The 20107-nt window shown below is 38.3% G+C and overlaps 1 protein-coding gene across 1 annotated transcript in view; it reads left to right on the top strand.

Moving 5' to 3' along the window:
- Positions 1-20107, top strand: part of AOPEP (aminopeptidase O (putative)) — a gene marked incomplete at its 5' end in the record, with an annotated part of 184133 nt that overhangs the window by 49539 nt on the left and 114487 nt on the right. The window contains 2 exons of the mRNA XM_084278581.1: positions 17964-18153; positions 19933-20039. Of these exons, the coding sequence (XP_084134707.1) occupies positions 17964-18153; positions 19933-20039 (297 nt within the window). The remainder of the gene's footprint in view (positions 1-17963; positions 18154-19932; positions 20040-20107) is intronic.

A 20107-nucleotide genomic window follows, 5' to 3' on the forward strand; every position in this document is an offset into this window, starting at 1 on the left:
AAATGTGAGATGCATTTTGCATCATAGCTAACCACTTTCTCACATAATTTTAGTGTTCTGTTTTCCCTGTACTGGTACTTTGCCCTGTGATTTTTTTAATTGTTGGGGAAAATTAGTTTTTTAGTGTAAATAAGTAAGCTTTAATTAGAATAAATTACTTTGCATTATAATATGGTGTGATTTGTGCTGTGTGCTTGGCTGTAATTAGCATGAGTAGCTAGATTTCCTAAAGCCTTCAGGCTGCAGCGAAGTTATTTTTCTTAGCAATTTTCCTAGCAACTGGTACTGTGTTTGCCTTTTAGTGTGCGAAAGTGTTTTGATACTACACTGATAATCTTGGTAGTTTTCTCCCAAGCTTGGGACTCTTTAGTTCTCCATGTTCTGCCCGCAAGGGCAGGTGCACGAAGAGGCTCCAGCCTTTGTCCGACACTGCAAATCAACAAGCTTTGCCTGGACACAGAGAAAGAAATCAATTAGATGATAGAAGATCCCAGACCAAAAATCACTATTCAACTAAAGGACGTGTGGACAGTGCATGAAGGGTGTGTGAGGGGTGGGTGTACGAGTCCCACGGGTATAATTGCCCTGGGTTTTCTTTGTTCAGGTTCCCTGAATTTGGAGGAACCCAACCTGGGCTGTTCTTCCTTTCACTTTTCAATTACATTAATTATTTTATAAAATCCCAACACCTGAGCCTCTATTGTCAAGCCTGAAGAAGTGGGAGGTGTGCCCAAGACTGAATGGTGTGTGAATGCTCAGGCAGCAGCTTTTCCTCTAACAGAACAATTTTAAGTTGGTTGAAAGTGGGTTTGTTTTGGAATATACGATGTCTACTTGTGTGTATCTTTTTGCTTGTACTATCAGCACAGTTACCACTACTTCATGTACGGTGAAAGGGAGTATGCTACGGGCTCAGTGTGTTCCTCAGTTGGGGCTAAAACAATTGATTGCTTTTTTCTTCCAAATGTGTCAGTAGCTCTGGTAACTGGAACTTTGGAGTAAGTTAAAACTCTAAAAGAAAGAGTGCTTTTTTGACAGTGCAGGCGTTACTTAAGGTGCTTGCTCTGGGTGATGGTATCTATGCTGCTGTCATCTGTACGTAAACCTGGGATCATCTAGACTGTGGGTCCCAGCACTTTCGCCCAACAGTTGGCTGACTCTGAACTCCTAAATGTGAGACAGGAAAGGAGGCGGTAACACCCATGCTTTTCTTATGGCATTACCAGCTTTCTTAGGGTTCAGGTTGGAGATCTTACATGTTTGGAGTAGGTTACATAGCATGCCTCCCGTAAGTGGTCCGCTTCGGGGTGTACTTGCACATGAGCATCTGAGCTGATGTTTATCTAGACAAAAGAATACGTATCTTGTACACATCTAGCTTTTCTTTGTGCCAAGCATGGAATGAATGCACATCTTCCATTCTTTGTGTCTCTCAGCTCTGCTTTGGTAAAACATTCTGTGGCTTCTAGTCCGTTCTTTTGTCTCTTCTAAGCTTCTGAAGTAAATTTAAAAATATTACAAGCTTGTAAAAATTTTCAGATTACAAGTAACTAGTCCCCCTTACTCCCTGCAGACCTTTAAAATAAGGTGAGTTTGCAAAAACTGTAAGTATGAATAGAATACAAATGCATTTGTGCTTCTGAAGTGATCGTGTGTCTGGAAACTTTTTTTTCTTTTTTAGATTCTCTCTTACTTTTTCCCCAGTAATTAGAAAAACAGAAAGCTGTGTTATATGCAGTATTTCAAAAGCCAGCTGCCTTTTCACAAGTACATAATTCATAGTTAGAATTAGCCAGTGTTAAGATACAAAGGACTGTGCTAATAGAGGCTGCTATTACAGTTCCACAGTTATGCCATAGAGAATCAAGGAGCCTCAATATAATTTCGTTTCCTTGGTAGTGGGTTTGCTGAGAGTTGCTACCTGTGAAGTGAGATGAGTGTGTTTCCATTTGTGGCTAGGAGAAACTAACATAGGAGATGTTGATCTGACACTGACAGGCTCATTAGAACTTTCCAGAGGATTGAAGAGTTTCACGTATTCTCTTTCACAAGTGGGCTGTTTTTCTTGCTGGTTAAATTGTCAGTGTTCACAGCTCAGTTAAAAGTATCGGCTCTCTTATTTTGTGTACAAAAGTCAGAGAGGCACAGTGAAGCTGCTCTGGCAAAGGCCAGCACCTCATTATTTCCTGCCACATAATGTGTAAATTGAATGTGACCTCCAGCATTCATTGGACAAGGACCTTGCAAATAAAGATGATTTGGGGTTTTCTTTTCATGGCACTAATTGCAGAGAACAGTGGGCTACTCCAGAAGCCTTCCATGAAGCTCTGTGCTACAGATACACATATTCTTTTATGGTGTTGCACAGAATGAGGTGGTTGTGTTCTCGTTATTCCTGGGATCTGTTTTGTAATGTGTTTTTCAAAGATCTCTTCTGGCAATTTCTTTGTGTAATGTTCATGTGGGGCTAATGAGGGAGTCTTTGAGACGGCCTGTGCTTCCATGCTATCAGTATGCTGAAGATACCCACCTCCCTGTTGTACCCAGATGGTGCAGGCTCTGCTTTCCCACTGTTTGTTTGATTCATAGGCTTACATAAGGAAGAGTTGGCTGAGTTTCAGTTGGAGGTAATGCTCCTAGGAAGAAAGGAAAAAAGTAGTGGTGCTTCATCTTGTCTGCTGTTGAGAAAGAATGCCTGTCTTCTTGGAAGACATCTCATCTTCTACTGATTTATTAGATTTTGCTAATCCTATAAAATCACTGTTGCATACAGCTTTTCTTGTAGGACTCACATTTTTACCAAATAACTAATTTGTGGTGAGAATTACTGGTTAATGAGAGGATCTTCTTCACTCAATTTAGACTCTCCTGTTTTAGTTTGGGATGGGGGTAGTCATCTTGTATGGGTAGTGGATGCCTGCTGTCAGTCATTGCCAGTCAGATTTTTATTTTAAACTTCAGTCGTAAACTTTCCCAACACTTTATATGTTAAAATATTTTATACATGTAAATACTAGACTAAAACTCTGGTCCGAGGTATCTGTTTGTCTCTCTCCTATTGAAATAACAAGAGTTATATGCATACATCTAAAGAACTGAGCCTGGCTTTAAGCATTTTCTGAGATAGATAGAAAGTATGAACATAACTTGCTTTCATTTCTCTGCATGGGCATCTCTCAACACTGAGAAATACTACGGTTCTTGCAAGTGTTTGCTATCTACGTTGCATTTATGCTTTACTTTTTTAAGTTCTTAGCTGCCTTTGAAGTTATCTTCTTCTGATCTGCATGCAGGATTCGCTTTATGACTGTCATGGATCCCAAGCTGACAAACTGCCTTGTGTCTGATAGGAATCTTGTCCCTGCATCGTAACACAAGCATCGGACCTCTGATGCTGCCAGTCCCTCTGCCTCTAGGGAGCAACAGTCTGTTAGCAGCTTTGCTTATGTTTCCTGCACTTTACAGGACGTCTGTACCGCTGTTTCTCTATTGGTGATATGACCAGCATAAATTTAATGTTGACTATGTCAAATTATCAAATAGAGCTACAGCACTGCAGTGGCCAGGAAAATGAGACTCTGGACAATAACATAGTTATCTAAATTCTTCCTGGTTTACCAATTCTAAAGCTGCTGCCATTTTTTCATTTTACCAGTGCAATATGCATGTTCAAGATATTTACATTAACTGAAGAACTATTTCTTTACGTATTTATTAGTTGGGATGGGTTTTTTTTTTTAGTTAGCTGGTTTTTTGATTGAAGGGAAATCCTTCTGAACAAGTAAACAAAGCTGTTGAAGTTTAGGAGTTGGTAAGCTGAGTGATTCTTGACATCGAATAGTGGGCTACGTTATTTAGCTGGTACCTTCAAGTTTTCTGTACATCACTACCTTTTCTTTATATGGGAAGGAAGATGGGTGCCTTTGGAAAGTTTCATCTTAAAAATAGTACAGTATAGAATTCCTTGAAGAATAACATAGTCTGCATATTCTGAATAAATCAGCATCTTTGATTGGGAACTTTCCTTTACAGGGCTATTTTATGCCTAAATCCAGGTGTCTCATACATACCTGACTCAGTGATGGGGGCATCTAAACAAGATATATATAGGGGACCACTATAGCCATCAAAACCATGTTGCTAGTTTGTGAACCAACTCTGTGTCTGTGTGTATATACTTAAATTGTCTGTTTAGTTTTGGAGTAGGATACCGCCTGATCTTCCTGAGAGGATTTTGACTGGCAAATGACACTTGACTGGGGAGGAAACTTGTCCTCTTCCTGAGGAATGGTTTAAGATTCCATAAGGAAATCTAAATTTTTAATCAGTCTTCTAGGAGCTGTGTGTTTTGATTCAATGATATGGAATAATGGTGAGTAGATTGACATAGATGTAGCTTAAGAGACAATTAATATAGCTTTAGTATAAGAAGAATTTGCATGTTTTGAGAACAGAAAGTATTTGCGTGTTTTAAGAATAGAAAGTAGTTGCTTGTTTTGAGAGTAGACAGTATTTGCATGTTTTAAGAATAGATTTCTTTTGGATTTTAGTAGAATATGGCTGTAACTGTGTGAGCTGTTTCATAAGAGCAGCTACAAAATTTAACCATGATAGCAGAACAGCCTTTAAGATAAAGAAAGTGAAGATAGGAAAGTCATAAGTAATGAGACCAACGACCAGTTAAGAGGCAGAGTATATCTTACTTTCAGCTAAAAATGATTACTAAATAGTTTGTGCGGGAATGTGGTTTTGAGCTCAGGAATGTCTTTTAGAAACTGTGGAGAAAACCGTAGAGAGCATGAACTGAGAGAGAGGGAGACATCCAGCCTTCATCCCTGAAGACTGCCAGAAGACCCCTTGAGTGTCACTGAGCATGCTTCATCTGGGAGGAGTTAATGTTAATGACTTCCCAGAAATAACTTGCATAACCCTGACTTTTCTTAGAAGTTATAATGAATATATATAGTTAATCTGTATAAATATGAGAAATCTGGCTTTAACGGGCGCACACGTTCAGAGGAGCCGATCCCCTGTGTGCCCAGCGCTGCAATAAAAGATACCTGCTTAATGGTCACCAAGGCTATGGAGTTTTGATTCCAGCTTTCTGAGGCTTCAATTTGCAGTTGTAAACACGAACACAGACACCTGCAGAACTTACTAGTGTCTTAGATTCAATACAACCAAGTTAAACTGATACGACGATGTCACTGAGAGCTTGGAGGAAGCAGCTGGTAGTTAAGGATCTCAGTGAGGGTAAAGAGCTTGTTTGTGGTCACGTGTAATGCTCCTGGTTCCCACCTGAGGCCAGTAACATAGCTGAAGGAGGAATTACAGGGCATCTATAAGGTGCTTTGAGACCTGACTCTTCTGGAAAGGAGGATGGGACTATGTAGTTAGGTAGGAGCAGGTTCAGTCTGAGTATAGATGTGAAATGTGATTGGATGGTCCTGTGCTGCCCCTTGCCACACTTGTTGCACACTGGCAATTTTTTGTTCTTGTTTTTATATGCCAGTTTTTACTGCTTCAAGAAAAAGGCATAAAAGTATTGGTGATGCACCAAAATGCCACAGTACAAAATGTCCCCTAACTGTGACACCCTGGGAAATTGCTTAGTATTTACTTACTAGTCTTGCAAACACTTTGAGAACGTAAGACACCTATGCTGACACTGTAATTCTCATGAAGTGTCACTGGGCTGTTTCATTTCTGTTATTTCGGTAGTTTCAAGTGACCTTGTTTCATTTTGCTATCTTTAGTTTTTGAAAGCCATGGGAAAAGTTGTTACCGTTATTGCAACTACTTTGAGTGTAGTCCCAGGCCTATTGGTCGCAATGGGAATGATAACAAGGTTCTACTCCTTTATATGTAATTCTTAGGATGTTTTTCAACCTTTCTATTTTAAGCTTGTCCGTTATTTATTACCTGCCTGGAAACAACTCTCTTTTTAGTCTTTTGACATCTGAATGGCATGCACAAATACAGTTCTTAATGGTGGGTGATTTTAATCTTAACAGTGACCATAAATCTGGGAAATCCCTCAAGGAAAGGTGTGGATTTCTTGATGTTTTGATTTGTTTCTACTTAAGACAGAGGTTGCTTGATTTAAGAATGTAGGTGTGGTGTCTATTGTTATTCCTAGTGCTCAAATGTCAAAGCAGATATTAAAACACACTTTCCTTTCAACTAATCATTATCATCTGCTTATCCTAGGCTTTTACCACTGTGAGTTAGGTCACTTTGGCAGTAGATTATTTCTCTTTCATGATATGTAGGAAATTTTTTATTTTTGGGTTTTTTTCCTCCTTGACATGTAAGAGGTAGAAAAGGCTATTTGGATAGTCTGCTGTTCTGTCACAGCATGAATGTCCACATGCTTGTTTTGGAAGTGTTCACCTGAGAACATTCATTAAATGACATAGAAAAATGTGTTGAAAGGAGAGGGGTCAGTATAGGATGTTTTGGAGGGAATCCAGGCAGTAGTGATATTAATGTCTTCATTTATTCCTGTTCTGACACTTATGGATTGAATGCACTGATAAAATGAGTAAAATGAAGGATGGTTTTTATAATTCTTCTATACCAAACGTCTGAGAAAGTACTTTCTAGCTTTTGTACTTTCTCTACCACCAGCAAATTTTTAAAAATTTTTGTGTTGCATACAGAGCAGATTCCTCTGATGTGTTGATCATCTCCAAATTATTCTGCATCCTTGTGCTTATTCATTGATGTATGAGGGAAGGAATGAAAACAAGACTTCTAATTCCTAAGAACAATAAGGTAGCCCTTGGGTCTCTTCCACTATATTGTAAAGTAAAAATTATGCTTCTTCTCTTCAAAGTGTATTCACACATGTCAGTTTTAAAGATTTTTTTTTTTTTAATTTCTCATAGGGAATTTTTATATCCATTTGATCATCTTTCTCCTGGTATTATGCTGCACAGATATTTATAAAGGTTCATGTCATTTTAATTATAGCATAATTTTAGCATTTCAAACATCTTTGAAATTACTTAGAAAATTGTTATCTTCTGATTAAGTTGTTTGAAGGTAAAATTTATGGGGTTTTGAACAGTAGAGGGCTAGTACAGTAAATGTACTGGAATACTCATTTGTTGTATAAAGAGAAATTTTGTTAAATAAACATCAAGGAGTCCACTGTCATGAATACATTTTTCGTGTGATCACCAGATTGCAAGTGATAGCTACTGAATTAAAGCTGTGATGTAATTCTGAATAGCTTTTTTAGTCTTCTTGAAGGTAAGTTGTAAACCACCAAAAGAAAGGTGCCTATGGCTCAGATACCGGGCATATTTTTCAGAGGCCCAAATTAGAACTCAGCATGATGAAGTGAGGAAGGAGACTTGCTTGTCAGTAATTGAAATGGCTTTGCTACTATCTTCTGTATTTTACATATGTATCTCATGATATTTCAAAGGCTTCTGTCTTTGGACATAGAATTTTGGGCGCTTCTCAGTGTTAGCTGAAGCACACTCCAGTCAAAATGCAGCATATCAGAGACAAGATTATTAGTTTGAAGAGAACACAATTTTATTTCTAAGTAACTGCAGAACATGATTTTGAGCTGTTTGGGGAAACTTTTCTCCACTACCCGCATAATAAGGTATGATCTTTAGGGCCAGTGCTGCTTTTCTGATTTTGATTTTGTGTGATGTATTTGTTTCACCTTTCCTCTAGGACAATTTGATAGGCTAGAGATGTATGAAAAAGACACAAAGAGAACTGCTTTTATTCACTCACATTTACAGAACAATTGGAAAACTGTATTAATTTAATGGCACAAAAATGCCTGCTTTAAAAGAAATATCTCCCTTTATTGCAAGACAGGAGAAAAGGATAAAATTAAATTGTCCTCTAGGTCCACAGTCTCTGTAAAGTCTTCAACATAATTTTCTGAAGAGAGATTGGCAGAGAAGGTACAGTTCACAAAATGCTATTTAAGGACTAGGCAACTTATTGTTCTTAAAGACCACACCGGGCATATCCTTGTAAATTCAAACCATTCTGCCTGTATGCCTGGTATAGATCAACATTATCTACGTACTGCTGTTTACTCTTTTCTTATAATAAACAGGCCTCTGATTTTGAACAGATCTTGGTGTTACTGTGCTGTCAGGCAGTGCCAGATTAGGTATGTTATTTGTCTCCTTAAGCTTGATTTCTGGTTTTGCTTGGCCAGTTGATCTGAGTTAATACAACAGTGCATATGTGTAAATGCAGATTCCTTAAGTTCCCAGAAAAAAAAAAGAATAAAGAATACACTACAGTCACAGAGGTATTTCCAGTGCTTCCTGAGAAGAAACAGCTACATTCGATTGTCATGTGTTAGTATAAATGTAATATTTGCAGTCAGTTCTCAGTTAACTAAATTTAAACCTGTTGGAGGTATAGCTGTAGAGTGATAGCTCTTGGCAGGTGATGTCACTGAAGAACAAGATTCCCCTCCAGACCTTGGAACTGAGCGCAGCAGAAACGCACGGGTAGAGACACTGTGCTATCTCTTGTAGAGTCAGGCCAGGGAGAGATTAACAGCTGCTTGTTTCTACCTGTGGCTTTGCTAAGAGGTTGTGAGGACAATACAGACCAGGAAGTTTGAATCCAGAATATGACCTCAGTATGAAGTTCATATTTTTAAGTGTTTCCTATTCGAAAACTGACACAAAACTGCTATATTACCCATTGTAGGTTTATTTGCTGTGGTCTTGCAAGGCAGGAAACCATCTCACTCTCTCCTTGTGGACTTGGAAAGATATTGTTACAAACACTGTTAGCCGTAGTGTTTTCCCAAATACAAAATCTCCATTCTGCTTTCAAGGTCTTTTTGCTGAATTCATGGGACACAGGTTATCAGGCCAGTGTTGGAAGTCTCCAGAAGAAATGCTGGATGCAGTTGCTGCTTCCAGAATATAGATGTTTAGGCGTCTTCAGAAAGAATAGGTAAATGTATTCTGTGGCAGCCTCCTAGACAACAGGGAAAATACTGGTTTAGTCCTTACGATGGACTGAAACAAATTTGGCAATGTATGAAAAGGTAAATTGATAGAAGATGCAACAGGAGACGGTTTCATTAGTAGGTTAGGCTTAATATTATAAAACACTGAGGCAGTTCTCATCCAGCTATTTCCAGTTAAGCTGTCCCTTGCTGTGTGATTCAGTAATAACAGCCCACTTGCTACTTCCAGCAAAACCGTCCCTTTGCTATATGATTCTATGATAATAGCTGGATGTCCTGTATAATGGATAAAGCACACTGAAGCTCTTCTATCACTGGATATGATGTAATTTAATCTTATTTTTCCACCAGCACAATAAATGTGGCTGTGTGTGAAAGAGAATCTGTGTGTGTAATAGTTCACTTGGAAATAATCTTCCAAAAAGGAGGAAAATGAATGCATTGCAGAGAGTTTGATGTTCCCAAAAGATTTTGTTTACTGTTTTGTTGAACTATTAAGCATTTATTGTGAGAAGAATGGATTGTTCTAGTTTTAATAATTATAATGCCGTTCTGTTTTAATATTGCATGATCTGTGGGCTGCCATAAAGTTGTTACAAATTGAAGGGCTGATATAACATGAAACGAGGCACCTCTTCTGAATGTTGCTTTTGTTCTGTATTTAACAAATCAGTATGTTGACATTTGTCACTGATGGATTTCATTATTTGCTGAAAGGGTTTTAGGGGGTTTGACAGCATGAATGGTTTGTCCTACAGACTTTTGAGAATTGATAAAGGCATCTTTGTTCTTTGTGCAAAAGCACAACAGATATCTTATTGACCAATGCATACAAAAAAGAAGGCTTGTATAGCTGCTGCACAGAATAAACTAAGAAAATAATTTTGAAGCTGTAACGTATTCTTCTGTGTTGTTCTCTCTTTTTTTGGCTAACAACATGTATCTCATTAATCAGTGTAAGAAGGAGCATTGGATCTTCATTCAGTAAAATGAAAGCATGCATTTTGTATCAGTTCACATGCTGTTCATAGATGATAACAGTAAGAAAAGCAGGTAATGTATGATAGTACGATTAGTTAATTTCTACTGCCTGAACCAATTTTAAGACACAGAGTGTTGTAGCATTGGTATATAGAGAGGATAAAGGCATAGTAGAAATGGATGTTAGCAGGGATGTTCAAAATGAGAACAGACTTGACAGTGTTTGATTTGCACCCATTCTTTAAGTAAAATGAAAGGCTTCAGAAAATGGATTTCTAGGTACTGATTATTAAAAGCAAGAATTGTGGGTGATACTGTATATGGGCAAAAATTAGATCACATGCAAATTGGACAATTATTTTAATCTCATTGTTTGCTTCTGAATTTGTAGTTGGCACAAGAAGCAAGGTTATGTTTGATAGGAACTAAAAATTTGAAAGAACTGGATCTGTGCCTCTGTTATGATTTGAGAAGTTCTTTTTTTTTTTTTAACCCAACTCTGAGCTTTACCTTTTTTATTTACTTTTTCTTGGAAATACCAGGGATTTGTAGCACTGTCCTCCAGTAATATTGGGGATTCAGGGATATATCTGGAGTTTTCTTGGTTTGTAGGTGAAGTATTTGTGATAGGAACCCTTAAAAAGCAAGGGCATTCCTTAGGCTTGTTTTGTTTTGTGATGCTACTCTAGCTGTATTTTGTAGAGATTTAATAAGAACCACTTTTGCCTTCGAGCAGATTTCATTTCCTTGCTGCTTTTAGATAAATGATACCAGGAGCTTTACATTGAGAAAAGAATCCTGAAAAACTTGATGAACAAGGAATCTCTTTTCCTTTTTCTCTTGTTGGTTCTGCTCTTTGGTGGCTGTTTTGTTCTTGTATGTGTGGATAAAAGCTTTTTTTTTTTTAATGTATTAAATGGGGGTGTGGAGAGGATCCATTCTTGATTTTGTCTTGTCCTTATCACCTTTTGAGACCACTGATGTATAGGCCCTTAACTTGAGTGAATTTTTCCTTAGCATGGCGAAGCAGATAGATTTTGCTCTTTCTGTCTGACTATTTGTCATAGTTGGTTATTTGCACTTTGGCTCTCAGCGGTGTTAATATCTGCCAGAAACTTCATGATGTAGTAAAAGGAAGCCAAGTCTTCCAGTAATAACAGTGATGGAAAGCTACAAATAATGAAATCCATCCATGATCAAATAATATCATCCATCAGTGACAAATTTCATCATTTAGACTGGGACTGAGGAATGTTGTTAAGAGATGTTCATCGTATTAATCATTTTAGCAAGAACACAAAGACCGGCTCGAAAAGGCTTTCAAACAAATGCTATGTGCATTTCTAATATAAAACAAGAGATTCTTTTTTATAGCTTTCCATGTAGCATATGAAAATGAGCCTGAAAAAATTACTCTCACACAAAATAATTTTGTGTTTATAAAATGAGTGCTATATCTGTTTCCACTGCCCTTTTCTTGTTAAAATAATATGATCAATTAAAATAATTAATTACAATTATCAATATCCGTCTTTTGCTATTTTCAGTCCACTTTTTTTTCATTTCAGCAGTGCTTAAGGTTTATTTTGTGGTTCTAGTCTTATAAATCAGTTTTAAATGAGAGTGAATTAATATAAATGCATGCATCTAATAGAGACTTTCCACACAGTTATGCTATTAAACATTTGCAAATGGTTAATAGCAGAACTTCTTTTCCTTCATTTGATCATCTTCTAATATTTGAAAGCACTCAGAGAAAATATGGTAAACGTTTCATATGAAATCTGGAATTTAGCAAATCCAGAATGTAACCCAAATATTGCATTTATATGTGTATATCAAGTTCTTACTGAAATTAGTGGGAACATGGTATTTCCTCAGGCTCCTCAGACATGAACACAATTTTCCCTTCAGATGAATCTCTTTTGTGACACTACATACATCAGCAAGAGTTGAGATGTTTTATCATTGTTGTCATGTTTGCATCAACAAACAAAAAAAAGATACTTCTGTAAAAATCTCTATATCCTAAGATACTATTTGCAGAACAATCTGAACTAGAAATATTTTTATTTTCTTGACCTTGCCTTCTTTGCTCTTTATCTGAAGTACTCTAGACTGACTCCAAATCTGTCTGGTTTTTAAGAAAAAAAAATATGCTAACTGAGATGAGTAGTTCTTATAACTTGGTTGGAAACATCTGACATGAAACAATGTAATTTTGTACTATGAATACTTAGTAAGGGATCTAGAAATTGGTGTCACTGATTCACAAATTATTTTCACTGTTAGCAGTGTCAATACTTTTCAAGTAGCAATTGCATGTGAAGTGTGAAGATAAAAATGGAGCTTCGTAGAATATAGAGAGGGTTTGGGGTTTTTTTAAGAGTGAAACAGGTGCTTTCATTTATGGAGCCATTTTACTTTCACTGGCTCCTAAATCAGTTCACTAAATGAGTTAATATGAAAAATTCATTCCCTGATATACAACAGGAAAAGCTTTAATCCTCACAGGGTGTTTCTCTTTGGAAGTTGGCTGTATGATTTTTGTGTGTGTTGCAGCCATTTGTTACGTTGAGTTATTGTGTACTTGATTTTTATGAGAGAAATACGTTACTTTGTGCTTTGCAGGGCACAAGGTTTCAGAAAAATCCGGATAAAAGTTTCTTGATGGGAGCTGAGGATTTGAATCTAATTCCGTCTTACCTCTCTGACACCTCTGTAGCCTTCTACCCTTGCTTTCCTTTCTGTACAACAGCAGGCAATTTGCCACCTGCCACAAATCCTGGGAGTTTCTAAATACCACAGCCCAATGGCGAGACACAGCATCGTTGTGACCAGCGATTCAATAATACAACGAATACTTACTGCAGTCTTATTTTTAATGCAGTCAGGTCCGATCTACTGTTATCCCAACCCTTCGAGCCCCACATTAGGCACCAAAGAGGACTGTTGTGGTTTTGCCCTGGCCAGGAGCTGAGCACCACATGCTGCTCTCCCTTTTTTGTGGGGGGGTGCGGGGGGGCAAGGGGAAAGGAAAAAGGAAAAGGCAAACACTATGGGATGGGATAAGGACAGTTTACTGGGACGGCAGATGGAGGGAGAAATAACAATAACAGGACCTCAAAGCAAACCATACAACTCAGACTGTACAGCTCAGAGCCATCCCAGAGATGGACAGTTCCCGAACCTGAAGCCATGCACTCCTCCTCCACCAGTCCCCCTTTATGCTGAGCGTGATGTAATTGGCATGCAATACCCTCTTTGGCCAGTTTGGGTCAGCTGTCCTGGCTGTGTCCCCTCCCAGCTTCCTGGGTGCCCCCTACCTTCTCATTAGCAGTGCAGCATGAGAAGCTGAAAAGCCCTTGACTGCCTGGCAACAGCTAAAACATCAGTGTGTTATCAACACTGGTCTCAAACACAGCACTGCACCAGCTGCTAGGAAGAAAATTAACTCTATCGTATCCAAACCCAGAACAATATTATTTACCTTACATAAGACACTGATGTAGATGGGAACACCCCCTCCTTGCCAGCCTTGTCTACTCCTCCTAAAGAGCCTGTATCCTTTCATCCCAACACCCCAGTCATAGGAGACATCCCACCTGGTTCCAGTAAGATCATAGTCCCACAGGCATGTGCACAGCTCCAACTCCTTGTTTGTTCCCCATACTACATGCATTTGCATAGAGGCATTTGAGGTGGTCCTTCAGGTGCTCTCCTGCTGACTTGTGATCCTTCTCTTAGCTCTGGGCATCTATTGCTGTCACTGCCATCAAATGGAACGGATTGAAATTCCTCTCCCTAGGGAAACAGTAGGATGACTTTCAGCAGTAACTTCCAGTCACTTGTTGGTTTCTCACTATGATTGTAGGAAGGGAAAACTTTATGAAGTTTCCGTTATTTCTGGAACAATCTTCGGAGTGTTCAAACTACCATCTCTCTATAACTGTATCTGCACATATATTCGAGTTTCTAGTAGACTATAAACCTAGAAGATCAAAAAAAGTTGTCTGTCTAGTTCTCTCAAAAGTACTGGACTTTTAACATAGACCAGACTGCTGGAGACTATACAGGTAAGTATGTGGATGTTGCGTGTGCTAGTGCCCACATTCCAATAGCACGAGTGTTCTCAGAGATAAATTAAGCTAACATTAAAAGACTGATGTAGATACCACAGGTATTATGCTAATACTTTTCTTTGTGTCACCGGAATAATGTAGGTTGAAGGCAGCTGATGAGAGGTTGCACAAACTGTATGTAAGGAGCTGTCATTTAATTGTCTAACTGTCTCAATTTGCAGTAATCTTGAAATGTATGTCTTAATTTTTATGTGTTCCTATGAAAATATCTTAGAGATATTTCCACTACTCCCTTCTACCAGAATAAGGAGGGAATTTCTAGAAGTACAGTAACTCTCTAACCCATTTACTATCTGACTGCCTTTTGCTAACAGGAAAAGCTATGCAGTATGTGAAGTACTATCAAAACATGAAAAAACAATTAAATAAATTACATCTGTAATAGTGAATTTTGGGTGCTACTTTTGACTCCAGAAGCATGATTTTCCAGCTAATATGGTCTTGGCTCTGTTACTTCAATAAATACAAAGAAAATATATCTGCAAATCCCTGTGTGTTAAGAGGGAAAGACTTCTGCAGAAGGAATGGAACAAGTGTCTTAGACATGAGCTTCATGTTCCTAGCTTAAATTTGTACTTAGGTTCTTGCACATACATTTGGCTGGAGTTGGTGCTATGTGTCTCATCTTTTTATGTGTGAGCAGCCAAAGACAGCAACTGCAGCAGCCCATGTGCAAAGTGGCACCTGCATCTAAATAATAAAAAAAAAAAATCTAAGAAAAAGTTTTGCAAAATTGTTTTCAGAGATTTGGCCTCTTGATGGGTTAGATTACTTTTCAGAACTGTAGGACCTGTTGAAATCTATTTATTTGTTAGAAACCATTTATTAAGAAAATTGCATGGGTGGATTTGGTTGGTTGGAATATCAGAACCCTTCAGCCTTTCACAACAGAAATTTCTTTATGGTTGGGGCTCAGATTTTCCTTCATATGCATTTGTAGTTACAGTGTTGAGATTTCCCTTAGCTGAAGTTTATTTAGGAGAGGAAACTGTCATTCAGTCAAATGATACAGAGCTCTAAGTTATGAGGGTGTGATTCTGGTTAGAATAATAACCACCTGCTTTAGAAGTGTAACCAAGTATATACTTATTGAAAACAAGTCATTAACTTCTTTTTCAGCAAGAGCCCTTGGGAGCTTGTCCAGCTTCCTGGGAAGGACTGGTGGGGCTTTTATTTTTTTTGTTAAGTTGGAGAGATTTCCTCCTATCTTCCTTACCACCTCCAGCTAGTCTGTTCTGGCCTGCCTCAGAAAATCGGGCCAGGCTTGAAAAGATAACAGCTAGAGGCATTTATAAGCTGTTCACACATCATCAGGTCTTGATGTAATTGCTGAGGTAAATCACCTTTGTCTGTTCCTAGTGTATGAATGGATTTCTTTCCTTCTCAGTTCCAATGAAAGCAGCAGATACCAAGCCTTGCAATTTGTTCCTAGTAAATCAAGTGGATGGTAAGTGAGCCAAATTCCTATTCTGGTTAAAAAAACCCAAACCAACCAACCAAAAACAACCAACAAAATACCAAACACGTTTTTGGCATTTCCATTTAATCATCATCCTGATTATCTTATTTTTCACATTGACACTTTTTTGAATTATTGAGTATTTCAGGAACATAGTATGTTATTCATTGCACATCCTAGATGATGTAAGAAAATGTCAGTGTGGTTTGTATCAGTAGAGGTCACGCAGTTTCTGGTATTCAAACGTATTGGAAATAGAGAATCTGTATTTTAAAATAAGACACAGAATCAAACTTCTCTGCTAGCTAAAAGATGCTGCACATACTACAGAAACATGTTCAGTCCTTGATAAAGTTATTTTAAAGATAAATGGGAGATTTGCTCTGCTCTGTGGTGGTATCTGTTACTAAAGGAGGATCTGAATTGGACTCTAAACTGTAATTCTGCTGCAGCACTTGATCTTATTTTTTGGGCCTATAGAAGGTGGTATGTTTATTCTTTAGCCAAATTAATTGTAATCCTTCAATAAAGGAGAAGATTGTCCAAACCTGGCACTTCTATTATTTAAGTGGTTGAGGAAAGCAGGAAATATAATCTTTACCTTTATTGTGTATTTACTTACAGTAGACTTAAAATGCAGACCCTTCTGTGAGCCTGTTTGCAAGGCAGGAAGATACTTCTGCTAAACCGAGTGGCTGAAACAGTGCCAGCAGTATGCCTGGAATGTTATTTACTCTGTCCATTTCTGCAATGTTTCTTTGTAGCACTGTACCCATGCCACAGTTAGGGGTCAATTTCTTACAACTGACCAAATTAATACCCCCAAAACGGTAGTTATTCTTCTCATCAGGGGCTTTATAATAAAAGGTTCACCATGTTCTGCAGCTTCTGTGCTTGCACTTTCCCTTGCTCCCTTCCTCCTTCCCTCCCCTCTCTCAATCAGAATTGCTTTTGGCGAAGATTTGGAGAGCTGCTGTTTTTTTTTGCTTGCTTTATTCTCTATGACTTGATTCCTCTGTTTGTGCTTTAATTTCTTAGATTGTTTCTTAAAATGCTGGCTGATTGAAATGTACTAACTTGCTTTGCTGGATGACTACTGTTGTTTATAAGGAGATGCTTACTGAGTGTGTTTTTCTGTTTAAGTGTGTCTCATATTTTGTCCTCTCAGTTCCAGGCATTCAACTGGTTGCAAGAAAACTGTGGGTGTTTTAACATTTTGAATGGAAGGGCAGGGTGGGTGGGGAAGCTCTTTGGAACGCTGACAAATAGTATGTGACTCTTGGAAATGTCTTAAGGTCATATGCTCCCCTCCCTTGCTTGGAAGGCTATATACGTAGTTTTGAAGACCTGTGTTCTTGAAGGTACTACCATTATGCTTCATTTCCTTTCTAACCCAGGCAGAGAAAACAATTGAAATGCAGATGGTGGATGCTGAGGGTTAGTGCAGGAATACTTCGCAGATGGTGGTCTGGGTTTATACCCTTGCTTCTCACATACATGGCACATCACCCCTTCAGTCTTGCATGTCTGTCAGAGGCTTAATTCTGCTACTTTTATTTCCTAGAAACAATTAAAAAAATTATGTAAGTTTTGAGATGTTAATGTCTATGATCTCAATAAGCATAACAGAAATTGCCTTGCAGCGGAACATGAGTTCAGAACTGCAGTAACTTGCAACCTCGTGTAAGTGTTTTCAATAGCAGAGCAATAATTCCTGAGTTTTTTCCCCAAATTTCTTCTTCTATGTCAGTGCAAATCAGGTTGTTCTCCCCTGTTGTGGAAAGCAGATATTAGTGAATATTGAGCCTGCTTCTCAGTTCTGTGCTTGTGGTAAAATATGCGTTTCTTTTCTGCGTTTGCAGAAATGATCAACTCCTTATCATCAGATGGTATCTTTTCAGCTTAAGTTTTAACAAGCACGTGTGTGTATGCACTTGTACGGGCTCTTCTTGCTTTGGGATAGTGATTTGTTTTCTTTATAAAATGTTTCTGTTTTATTTTTGTCCAGCTTTGATCATTTAACCAATAAATACTCGCTGCTTGTATTTACACCTGGTTATCTTTTATTATCTGGGTTTTGTATATAAATGCTTGTATTGAAACAAATCAGTCTTGTAATTTGAAAAATATAAAACTTTGATTTAAGTTGCTCATTACAGGTAATAGCTGTTTGATGGCAGAATACAAAACAATTGCTTGGCAGAATTTTAGTGTAGTTCTCTGCCAACCAGTAGTAAAGTATGACGCAATTCCTAAAAAGGTCTGAGCTATAAACTGTCTAGTCATGACCTAGCATGCAGATAGTGGTAACAGGCTGACAAGGCTAATAAAGACCCTATGTTAATATGGCCATGCAATGCATGTTGTAACAGGCCAGTAATGAATTTTGTCACTCATTCCTCTTGTGCAGCCCACACATCATCTTCTTGTCACAAAGTGTATTACCGGGAGGGAGCCATCTCTGTGGAACACGCGTGTGCCATGAAATCGCTCATGCTTGGTTTGGACTGGCCATTGGTGCTCGTGATTGGACTGAAGAGTGGATAAGTGAAGGGTTTGCCACTTTCTTAGAAGACATATTTTGGGCTAGGGCACAACAGGTAAGGTGTCAATACATCGCTCCTCAATTGAATTATGTGGAAATCAGAATTATATACCCTGCTGTGACTTAGATATAAATTAAACCTTCTGTATCATGAATGTAAGTCTTCTGGCATTTGCATCATAACTTGATTAAAAAAAAATTAAAAAATCTTTCCTGATCCACAATGAACACTAATCTTTACAGAGGCAGAAGATATTGCAAATGAGATTGGAAACATCTGTTTACCAATGACTACCTTCCCACAAATGTACGACTCAGTTCAGCTATCAAACAGTTGCTCTGCATTCTTTACACCTGTATCGTGTTCCTGAAACCAGAATAATCATGAGAGTCTTACTGAGTATTGTAATATTCCAGTTACCTAATGAAAGCAGTTTGGTTTTCCCTTTTGGACAGCCAAGAAGTATACTTCGAAATAAAACAAAATGACAAAATGGGGCACCAGCACGTACACTTTTTTTCTCTTACACTGCCCAGCAAGAGTTACCTTCATGTCAGAGGCTTAGGAATCATTGCCTGCCTTAAAGTGAAGGGCTCATAAATTGAATGTCAGCTAGTAAGGGGTTTCCTGGTCCAGTTCTTACCTAGTTGTACCTCTGCTACGTGATGTGTGTCACGTGTTAGTTATTTCTTCCTGTGCTTGTGTCAGGCCCTGATTCTGCCCCTTGTGTCTGCAGAGCCCCATCTGTGGAAGAGCAGGGGGGACTGATGACTGATTTTGTGCGCTCTTCTGAGCTGCCATTTTGTAAAGTGTCAGGCGTGTTTATAGCACCACACAAAACAACTCTTTGTCACTGTGTTTCTGGAAAGAGAAAATAATGAAAGGAAGGCTGTTGAAACACTTTGCTTTTCCCTTCTGGTCCTAAAACTAACTTCTGCCCTTAGATTGAGCATCAATTCTCTGCTGTGACATGCTCATATTAATTCTGTACTTCTGTGAGTCACTTGAAAGCATTTGCATTCTAGTAGACACCTTCCGTGTAGCTGGTTGGACACGACTATGCAACAAAACAGGGTGATTAGTGCCCTTGTTAATTTAAAAGGTCAGAAAATGTAGTATTACGTGCTTTTTTTTTTCCTTTTTAGAATAAACAAGTTGTTTTGGTGACATGCACTTGTAGGATTAGAAATATATTCTATGTTGCTTGACAGTAATTTCATGTGACCAAAATATTGGTGTAGTAGAGGTTAATAGCAGCTGGTTTTGCTATCTCCCATCTTCTTTTTAGAACAGAGAAGGGTAGATTAGATGTTATTTGTAAGCTGACAAACTGGCATTTATTTCATAAACATGCATCTCAGTATTATGTAAATGGGGGAAAATGCAACAGGGAGCTTTCACGAGTGTGTCAGAAGTAGAAGGAAAGAGGAGTGAAGTCAGGACACACAGCATCTCTGCTTTCAAGTTTGGGAAAATTAAAGATGCTGCCAAGCCTGGTACGCCAGGTATCTGTATACTGTACACTTATCACCAGTCACTGAAGGCAAAATCAACATGTTCATTTCTCCTCAGGCAGAAATATGTAACAAATTTTTGATTTGATGAATACAGCAAAGCTTCTGTGTTCCTTAGTGCTGCTATTAACTCATATAGCAGCAACCATAGAGGTTTTTGTTGTTGTTGTTTGTTTTTTTTTTTTAAATTAGATATTGGTAGTGTTTCCTTCATCTTCTGCATGTCAAAGGGAAACAAAAAAACCCTCTTTTCCTGAAACTGACTATTCTTTTCTGAGAAACAGCCCTCAGTGATCTGTGGTTTTTATGCACTACACAGCTGTCACAGGATGAAGTAAAAGGGCAACGGGAATTGAAAGCTTTACTTCGCTGGCGACGACTCAGAGATGAGGTGCAGAACTCTGAAGAAGAGCTGCAAGTTTTAAGGTAACAGTATGACAGTGTAATCTTTGCTTTTCAGCGTTCTCGGTCTCCCATTTTTCCACCATTTTCTC

The sequence above is a fragment of the Gallinula chloropus genome, assembly GCF_964237585.1.
Source record: "Gallinula chloropus genome assembly, chromosome: Z".
Classification (NCBI taxonomy): domain Eukaryota; kingdom Metazoa; phylum Chordata; class Aves; order Gruiformes; family Rallidae; genus Gallinula; species Gallinula chloropus.